Source organism: Squalius cephalus (assembly GCF_949319135.1).
Source record: "Squalius cephalus genome assembly, chromosome: 8".
NCBI lineage: Eukaryota > Metazoa > Chordata > Actinopteri > Cypriniformes > Leuciscidae > Squalius > Squalius cephalus.
The window spans coordinates 978595-988594 of record NC_137129.1 but is presented as its reverse complement, the minus strand read 5'-3'; the positions used below and the strand labels follow the sequence as shown (position 1 = coordinate 988594).

The 10000-nt window shown below is 39.5% G+C and overlaps 3 protein-coding genes across 4 annotated transcripts in view; 2 read left to right on the top strand and 1 right to left on the bottom strand.

Annotated features, from left to right (window-relative positions):
* Positions 1-3002: 3002 nt before the first annotated feature.
* cldn35 (claudin 35) lies at positions 3003-3850 on the top strand. The gene has a single exon (XM_079879063.1). It carries the CDS (start codon positions 3139-3141, stop codon positions 3823-3825), a length of 687 nt encoding a protein of 228 aa, XP_079735189.1. The 5' UTR covers positions 3003-3138; the 3' UTR covers positions 3826-3850.
* A 1610-nt stretch (positions 3851-5460) lies between these two features.
* Positions 5461-9898, bottom strand: airim (AFG2 interacting ribosome maturation factor). The gene is made up of 4 exons (XM_079878904.1): positions 9422-9898; positions 7577-7756; positions 6652-6770; positions 5461-6487 (listed from the first exon to the last, which is right to left on the bottom strand). Exons 1-4 carry the CDS (start codon positions 9688-9690, stop codon positions 6447-6449), a joined length of 609 nt encoding a protein of 202 aa, XP_079735030.1. The 5' UTR covers positions 9691-9898; the 3' UTR covers positions 5461-6446.
* Positions 9899-9950: 52 nt separating this feature from the next.
* The window catches only part of cdca8 (cell division cycle associated 8), a 14143-nt gene continuing 14093 nt past the window's right edge, over positions 9951-10000 (top strand). The window contains exon 1 of one of the 2 annotated variants that reach the window (XM_079878903.1): positions 9951-10000. This exon is cut by the window's right edge and continues 133 nt beyond it. The gene's annotated coding sequence lies outside the window, so the exon portion shown is untranslated. The other variant, XM_079878902.1, reaches the window with a different exon arrangement.

Genomic DNA, 10000 nt, shown 5'->3' with positions numbered 1-10000 from the left:
TTGTTACGTTACATATACTGAAGTAATAACAGTAAACTTGTTACATATACTTCAGTAATAACAGTAAATCCTAAGTTTAACCCTATAGTGAGTACATGTTAAGTACTATTACTCAAATGTATAATTACACTATCAAGTTACACTTTATTTTGAGGTGTCATTGTTACAGTGTAATTATATATTTAAGTACTGAGTAATATTAAGCAACTACATGTACTTACTATAGGGTTAGGGTAGGATTAGGGTTAGTTGCATGTAATTATGCATGATTTACTGTTATTACTATGGTAAGTACATGTAACACATGTAACAAGGACACTGTAAAATAAAGTGTGACGAGCAGCTTGGACGTTCTGATTTAAAGTGTTTTTGTGTTACACTGAAGAAAGTAAATCATAAAGCTATGAAATGAGGATTTTTGTTTTTGCGGTGTCATTCGAGAGCTGCGGTCTGTGTGCAGAGACTGATGCCTACAGATCAGCTGTTGATATTACTGCGCTCACGTTTCTTTATTGCACAGCTGTTCAAAATCTGCATCCTTGTATGATTGTTAAACCTCTCCAGAGCTTCTCTGTGGGCCGTCACCCTTTCGTCTGCTCTCTTTGTTTCGCGTCCCCTCTCTCGTTCCCGTGTCCTGTGCTGTTGTCATGACCACTGTTGCCAAGGAGAGGCAGAGAAAGGAAACTTAAACCAGGGATCTTGTACCCATAATATTTAATTCATCACCGCAGACGCTAATGTCTGCACATGGAGCCGGACAAAACAAGGGCGAAATGACATGATTTGAAACCATTTATTAGTCTCTTTAGCATATAAAATGGGTAAATGCAAGTTATCCCCTAAATATAAAAACACTATAATTTCTCTTTAAATCACCTTGCAAGGTAACCTGCCGTAATTGGTCAATTTGTACCTTTGTAAAAATATCCCTACAATTCCACAGACTCAGCCTGAAATGCTGTTATACTTTTTGTGTGTGTGAAATGCATCCATCACAAAAAACAATTGCCGTGCATACTGTTGCAAAGTGTGAGTGCTGTCAGAAATGGCCAAAAACGTTCTCTGTCTCATAAAGGAAGGCTAGCACTCGTTTGCAACTGCCCTTCAAAAGGCTTGGGCGTATTGTTGATGGCCCATAGATTGTCTTTGTGTTGATTGATTCGCTCGCCCTCCCTCCCACCTCTGTTTCGCTCCGTCTGCCTTTATATCCCTCCATCCGCTGCTTTCCTCTCAGGTTGAGAGTGGCTTAGCTCAGAAGTGTTTCCAGACTGGCACACTTGAATCACCTGTAAGGGTTATCGGGCCGCCCAATAGGCGTTCGCCACTCTGAACGCAACCAGCCAACCTGTGAAGGTTTTGTTGCGGGGAGGAATCGCTTTTGTCTTTGCACAAGTGGCCTGAAGCACAGCAACCTTTTTGTTTCTGCTCTGGAAAAGAGCAGTAAGCCCAACGTAAAGATCTTGAAAAGGACGTCTTTACTCCTCAACGGCTTCTATCCTTACAGGTGTAATAGACTTTTCAAACGAAGCTGTTGGATAATTTACAGAGGGCTTTGCCATCGGTTAGACTGTTTGACGTTTGTTGGGTCCTTGGAAGTAATGCATCTTTGACAGCCACGTCACAGTATCAAATTCAATCGGCGTGACCCATTTGGGAAAGGCAACACCGGACTGGGTGGCAACAGAGACACATGTCCCTGCGATAAGAGTGGATCTTTCTTTACAGTGGTGCCAGACCGACTTCTACCCTCCGGATGGGACTCTCATTGAAGTTTGATCAATCCCGTGTATGCGAGTTGAGACGAGTGGCAGCAGGGCTCTGAGTTCTTCAATTATTCATCACCTCAAAAAAAGACCAGGCGAAAGTGAACTAGTCTGAGAGACCAAAAGACGGACTAGAACGAAACTTTGCTCTGAGAAAACTGAAAGACAAAACTAGCAAGGAACTTTCGAGAAGGGCTGACCGAGACGGACTGGCAAACGTGACCGGCTAGAATAACGTTATGTTGCTTTGAGAAATTGGAAAGACCAAACCAAGAGGTCTGGTGAGGAATTACTAACCAAAACTAGTTGATGAGGATTGGCGAACGTGACCCAAAGACGGATTAAAACAAAATTTTGCTCTGAGACATTTGAGACGACACTGGCAAGGAACTTTCATTGAGGACTGAGCGACGCTTCTGGCTGAGGATTGGCAAACGTGATCCAAAGACGGACTAAAACAAAATTTTGCATTGAGAAATTTGAGACGAAACTGGTAAGGAACTTTCATTGAGGACTGAGCGACGCTTCTGGCTGAGGATTGGCAAACGTGACCCAAAGACGGACTAAAACAAAATTTTGCATTGAGAAATTTGAGACGAAACTGGTAAGGAACTTTCATTGAGGACTGAGCGATTGGCAAACGTGACCCAAAGACTAAAACAAAATTTTGCATTGAAAAATTTTAGAGATTTTTCGAGGAGGACTGAGCGACGCTTCTGGCTGAGGATTGGTGAACTGGTCCAAACTAAATTTTGCATTGAGAAATTTGAGACAAATCTGGCAAGGAACCTTCTAGGATTGGCAAACGCGACCCAAAGACGGACTAAAACAAAATTTTGCATTGAAAAATTTTAGAGATTTTTCGAGGAGGACTGAGCGACGCTTCTGGCTGAGGATTGGTGAACTGGTCCAAACTAAATTTTGCATTGAGAAATTTGAGACAAATCTGGCAAGGAACCTTCTTAGATTGGCAAACGCGACCCAAAGACGGACTAAAACAAAATTTTGCATTGAGAAATTTGAGAGATTTTTCGAGGAAGACTGAGTGACGCTTCTTGCTGAGGATTGGCAAACTGGCCCAGAATTTTGCATTGAGAAATTTGAGACGAAACTGGTAAGAAACTTTCATTGAGGACTGAGCAACGCTTCTGGCTGAGGATTGGCAAACGTGACCCAAAGACGGACTAAAACAAAATTTTGCATTGAGAGATTTTTCGAGGAGGACTGAGCGACGCTTCTGGCTGAGGATTGGCGAGCGTGCCGACCTCTGTGGCCGAGTAGGGCTGAGGCAATTATCCGTAGTTGTAGCCCCTGCAGCGTAAAGGTGTCGTCGAGGTTGTGGCCCGAGGAGGCGTGGTACTCAGAGGGTGGCGAGATGGTGAACACGGGCATGCAGCTGATCAGCTTCACCTGTGCGGTGACCGGCTGGGTGATGGCCATCGCAGTGACCGCGCTTCCCCAGTGGAAGGTCACGGCCTTCATCGGCAGCAACATCTTGACCTCGGAGATCGTTTGGCAGGGGATCTGGATGAACTGCATCTACCAGACCACCGGCCACATGCAGTGCAAGACCTACGACTCCATGCTGGCTCTCCCGCCCGACATCCAGGCGGCTCGAGCGCTGATGTGCATCGCTATCTTCTTGGGATGGTTATCCTGCACTGTTTCTTGCTGTGGAATGAAGTGCACCACGTGCGCCGGGGACGATCGTCATGCTAAGGCGGGTATAGCGCTGTCCGGCGGGGTGCTCTTCATCCTGACGGGCCTGTGCGTTCTAGTCCCGGTTTCTTGGACTGCAAACACTGTGGTTCAAGACTTCTACAACCCTAACGTTCCCCTCCAGCACAAGCGAGAGCTGGGTCAGGCCATTTACCTGGGATGGGCGTCCGCGGTGATCCTCATGATTAGCGGCGCGGTTCTGAGCAGCACTTGTCCACACATGGAGAGAGGAGGGTATAGACGCGGGTACATGGGTCGTAGCTTTGCAAACTCCAGGCCTTCTGCTCCCGATCTTCCCAAAACTATCACCACCAGCACCCTTCCTCTTAAGGAGTACGTATGATGGAGAGAAGTTAAGGCGTGGCTCGACAGGGACAATAATTAAAGATGCACTCAGTACTTTTTTTGTTTTTGTTTCAATGGACGGATGCATTTCGTGGCAATTGAAGTCCAATCATTTATCTACTCTGTTTCTTCGCTCCTTGTGTTTGGTAAATCGGACACATGATGCTGTTGACTTGTTGTCCTTAATATGCATGTTGTTACACTGTCAGGGTTTGCTTTTGCTCAAAGGCACTTTTATATTTAGGTTTTTAGAGCTTTATATTTAACGTCCCCTGTAGTCAATCATTTTATCTCTTAAAACTCATATTTGATCACCAAAATGTTTTTCCTTGAAAAAAAATTGCCTTAAAATATCTTGAATGTAACGCGACACCCTTGCCTCATTTAGTACACGGTTCTATGAATATGCAAATGAGCCCCGCCTCCACTCACTCACTCAGCTCAGAGATCCACTGGTTGACGATCACACGTTGATCTGATTGGTTACAAGGTAGTTTGTGACGTCAGAAACACCAGCGATTTCAAAGCGTGTTTTTGAGACTGTCTTTGGTTCACTGCAGTTTTAAGGAGGAAATACTCAGCAATGCTGTCGACTTATGAACTTACACATGCTTTGTCTTAAAGCATATTAAAAACACCACATAGACACATAAACCACATTAAAAGCTGGATTTTCACCACAGGTGAATTTCTGCATATCTAGTGGCACCAAAATCCAATTGACCCTTCACTGGGAGTTTGATTGACAGGCGATCTGACCAATCATAATCCGCCATTTTTGTCCGACAAAGTAGTCAGGAGAGTTAGTAGATTAACGTTGGAGGATTAGAACTTGAAAAACTGAGTTTCTGCACCACTAGCAAAAATGAAATTGAAAAAAAAAAAAATTATGATTGCCAATTACCGTTGATAAATAGATTGTCTCATCCCAATTGGCTCATTTTGTAACTTGTTCTCAATGAGATCTCAACATGTCAGTCTCGTTAAATGTGAGTGTACATCATTTTACATGTCAAATGCATTATTAATTTCTCTAGGAGTAAAACTTTCTAACGTGGGAAGATTTGCTGAGTGCACCTTTAATTAACGACGGTCTAGTATCTAGAGCGAGATCATAGTGTGTTTGCAGTGGGTCCGAGAAACACTTTCTTTCCCTGATGTGTGTCTCTCTCTGCCTATTACTGGTGTTTATTCAGGTACTGGCCTGTTTACTTCATTTAGATTTTACGTCTTCATTTGACTTTGGTCACTTCAGTCTGGGGAACATATTCACTAACAACTACGACTTTAGCCTCAAACTCGTAATTACTGCTTATTAATAGTTAGTAAGGTAGTTTAGGTTTTGGGTGATTAAGGGATGGAGAATATGATCATGCAGAATAAGGCATTAATATGTGCTTTATAAGTACTAATAAACAGCCAATATCTTAGTAATATGCATGATAATAAACAACTAGTTAATAGTGAGAATTGGTCCCCAAACTAAAGTGTTAATTTGTTTTTAAATAGGTTTTTAGACCAATAGTATTATCTGTGGGCTAACTGAACTCTTAGGCCCATTTTGCAGTGTTTTGTTCTTATGTAAATTGTAATTTATCTTGTGGTTTGTAGACAAATGTCAACACAACGCTGTTCACTGTGATTTCTCTATTTATTGAAAATGTGTGTTTGAACCATTTTAGGAATAAAAAGGGTGTGTGATGTGATATTCAATAACAACAGTGCAATGATTTTAGCAATGTAAAGAAATAAAGCATTAAATAATTCTCTGGTGCTTTTCGGTCATTTTTGACCGAAATAATTATTTATTATTTTTTACTTCATCGGAATGGTACGGACTTTGGTAAAGGTTTTGGCACTTTCTGTGTGAACACACACACAAAAAGAACTTGTGGACATGATTTGAAAAGGGTAAATGGTCCTGGAAAAAATAGTCACATTTGTATTGTTTATGGTCAAAAATGAGAATTTCATCTAGTTTCATTTCAAGCTCATTTTTAGAGATATCAGCCTCAAATTTGGAACACAGCTTGTTTATATTTATGGCTTTGATTTTCTAAACTTATACATTTCATATAAAAATTTAAACTAGTATTTGAGCATTTTTGCAATAAATGTACAATTTTATAACTTTTCAAGATCACTTTTCAAAACTTCATCAATAATCTGCCGAGTGTTGTCTTTAAAAAGAGATCAAACTTCAGTCCGTCGCTCTGAAGCGTTCAAGATTTAAGACGGTAAGTTGGAAATGTCATTTTCATGTCTATGCTCAAAGTGAAATTTATTATAACTACTGCATAAATATATTTTAGTATCATAAAATCCCCCAAAAAGACAAAATATGAAATAAAAAACATTGAACTAAAATATAGTACATTCATTTCATTGAAATAAAATAAAATTATGAACAGTACCAGAGGGTTAAATAACCACATTTATTAAAATGATGCTGATGTTCAGTCCTGCAAAGCATGTTTAGCAAAAATAAAATGAATTCCGGAGTCTGAGTTCCATGGATGGAGAAGAACTGCGTGTGTGTCCAATCACAACCTCTCTGTGTGAAGGATCCTCTGTTGCGATGCTGAGGATAAATGACCTCTAGATGATCACAGCCGACGTTCACTCAGTCTCCATGAAGAATGATACTTGAAACAATGCATCTGAAACACACACACACACACATAAAATGTATATATATTTATACACTACACATGTTTAAATGTGTCTCTTATGATCACAAAACACTTTTTACAGCTGTATTCAGTGCTTGTAATCAGAGAATGGGCCCGAGAGATCGCCTCATCTAATGAATAAGAGCCAATACCTGTGATTCTCTCTTCTCCGCCAGAGGAGTGTAGAGATTCCCATCTCTTGGGTGCCGTTTCCATTAGCGCGAGGTCACTGGGAGTCAGCGTCTGCAGGAGCGTCCGTCTCTGCACTAATCTGAGCAGACGAGTTGAGGAGCTCATCACTGCATGTGTTCGGTTCACAGGAGAGCTGTCGTACAGACGCGGGAGGAAAACATGTATTCCAATGCTTTTAGAATTACTCGGAAAAGCTTTACGTTCCCGAACAACACCGCATGCAAAGAGCATTGGCAAAAAAAAATTCCTATCATATTTTTTTTCTGTAAATTAATGCACAAAACTATTACCAAAGACTTCGTCGGCATGAAACGGAAGTTGCGTTTCTTTCTTCCCTTTTGTGACGAGTGAAACTTTATCAAACAAGATCAAATGTTGGTCATCAGAGAAGAGATTCTGCAAGAGCAAGTTACTCACACTCAAGATTACCAGGAACATCAAGTTACAGTGGTGAAAATCCATCCATTTTTAATGTGCTTTAAGACAAATCATGTGTAAGTTCATAAGTCGACAGCATTGCTGAGTATTTCCTCCTTAAAACTGCAGTGAACCAAAGACAGTCTCAAAAACACGCTTTGAAATCGCTGGTGTTTCTGACGTCACAAACTACCTTGTAACCAATCAGATCAACGTGTGATCGTCAACCAGTGGATCTCTGAGCTGAGTGAGTGAGTGGAGGCGGGGCTCATTTGCATATTCATAGAACCACGCATACTAAATGAGGCAAGGGTGTCGTGTTACATTCAAGATATTTTAAGGCAGGAAGACATTTTTAATCATTTTGGTGAACAAAGACGAGTTTTAAAGGATAAAATGATTGATTAGACTTGGACTTCAAAACAATAATGATGTCAGTTTTGATTTCGTGGTGCCTTTAAAGGATACTGTAGTCGATAGTGTCGTTCTGCATCCTGAAGCCACTCCAACATGTCTGAGATGGAGGGACACACGGCCGATCTGGACACACACGCAGCGAGGTCGAGCGTGTGTGTGTTTCTCTCGTAGAACTGGAAAACAGCCGAGACCTGCTGACCGATGGCATCTCGCGCTCGCTGGAGAGCATCCCTGCGGATAAACACACCGGCAAACCATCATTCCTGTTATCAACAAACTCATTTACTTGAGTATTAGTTCTTCTGGAAACTTTAACATTTGAAAGACAAATATCATACTTTTTACTCTACATTTCTGCCAAGGTCCTCGAGTAGAAAGTAGAAACGTCAGTCAGGGTTTGCATTTTGGTTGGAAATAAAGATGATTATGGCTCTTTTTTCCTTTCTTTCTTTTTTGTCAATTCAGTTGTTTAATTTCTATAGATTTTATAACATTCTACAAGCTCTTAATTCCACAGACACTACTAACTTCAGAGGCATAAGGTATATGGCAAGCCGTTTTAACTTTTATTCATTTCCGGGATATGAATCCTTGATATCAACATTTCAATTTTCACTAGTTAAAACAATAGTTATTGATATCAGGAATTACATTTCTACAAGTAACAATGGCTATTTTTGATATCAGAAATTACATTTCCACTAGTAACAATGCTACTTCTTGATATCCACAATTGAATTTTAACTAGTAAAAACTATAATTCTTGATATCTGTACTTGTATTTTCACTAGTGAAATGTCACCATAGGCTGCCATTCAAAATCCATTGTTGATATCAAGAACTGATTTCTTACTTGTTGAAATTCCAGTTTCACATATCAGAAATACAATTCTTACTAGTAAAAACCTTTATTTTTGATATCAAGAATTCAATTGTCACTAGTTGAAATGTCTATTCTTGATATCAACAACTGAATTGCTACTAGTAACAATGTTCATTTTTGATATCAATAATTCAATTTTCACTAGTGACAATGTTCATTTCTGATATCATGAATGTGATTGTTACTAGTAAGAAAGCCATTTTAGATATCTGAAATTATATTGATATCAGAAATACATTTTCAGATATCAAAAATGAAAATTTTTACTAGTAGCAATTCAGTTGTTGATATCAAGAATAGACATTTCAACTAGTGAAAATATAATTACAGATATCAAGAATTCAATTGTTGATATCAAGAAAGTAAATTGTTGATATCAAAAATGTAATTCTTGATATCAACAGTTCATATCCTGGAAATGAATAAAAGTTAAAACGGCTTGCCATATAAGGTACTGTATTACAACAATGCAACAATAATAAAACAATTAGGGCTGTGAAAAGATTAATCGCGATTAATCGCATCCAAAATAAAAGTTTGTGTTTAAATAATATATGTGTGTATACTGTGTATAATTAAATTTGTATATATAAATACAAACACATGCATGTATATATTTAAGAAAAACTGTGTTATTTATATATAAAAAAATTATACTTATATATAATTTAAATTATATATAAATATATACAATATATGTATGCGAATATTTCTTAAATATATACATGCATGTGTGTGTATTTATATATACAAAATAATTATACCAAGTACAAACACATATATTATGTAAACACAAACTTTTATTTTGGATGCGATTAATCTTTTCACAGCCCTAAAAACAATGCATTGACATTTACTTTTGATACTTTAAAAACGAGTACTTCTGTGCTTTTACTTCAGTAAAACCGGTCTTTGCAACTTTTACTTGTAACGGAGTAATATGTGACCAGTAGATCTGTACTGTGACTCGAGTGAGGAGGTTGTGTGCATTAAATGATCATCATCAGACTCACATGTGCTCTGCCAGCTTCGTGAGCGCGGTGTCCACAGCCACAGAGAGCTTGTGATGAAGGCGTTCGTGTAAACCTGGGAAACTAGCGAGAGGAGTGTGTGCGAGCTGGACGTGTGTGAGAGCCTTTAACTGCACTGCGATGTTCCCCACAGAGCCCAGGAGAGGCTCGCAGTCCGCCAGTGCGCTGTCCCACACGGCTTTACTCGCGCGCAGAGCCGAGAAGCAGAGCTTGAGCTCTCGGTGCAGTGGTGATAAAACTGAACTGGACATTTTTAAACTCCGGTGTTATTTACAAATAATTCATATTACAAAAATATTCAATATAGCATTTAAAGCTCATCCAGATACTTATTTTATCTGGTAAACACATAATATCTGTGAATACGCGTATAAAATCATCCCGTTTCCACATGTGAGAATAGCGCTAAACTTCTTCCGGGAAATCATCAACAACATCATCATGATCCACCAATCCGCTTGATTCTTTCTGCAGCCGTAACAGTGAAACACTCAACCATTGGCCAGATTCTTCATGTACTGATCTTATTGGTCAGAACGAGGAGCTATTTACAAAGCGAGT

Bases quoted from the DNA above. Each gene is read 5' to 3' on its own strand.
- cldn35 (XM_079879063.1), top strand. From the start codon at position 3,139: ATGGTGAACACGGGCATGCAGCTGATCAGCTTCACCTGTGCGGTGACC.
- airim (XM_079878904.1), bottom strand. From the start codon at position 9,690: ATGTCCAGTTCAGTTTTATCACCACTGCACCGAGAGCTCAAGCTCTGC. The intron at 6,771-7,576 runs GTATCCTTTAAA...TCGTCTGCTCAG, and splicing joins GAACGACACTATCGACTACA to ATTAGTGCAGAGACGGACGC. The intron at 6,488-6,651 runs GTATTGGCTCTT...TGTGTGTTTCAG, and splicing joins CGGAGAAGAGAGAATCACAG to ATGCATTGTTTCAAGTATCA.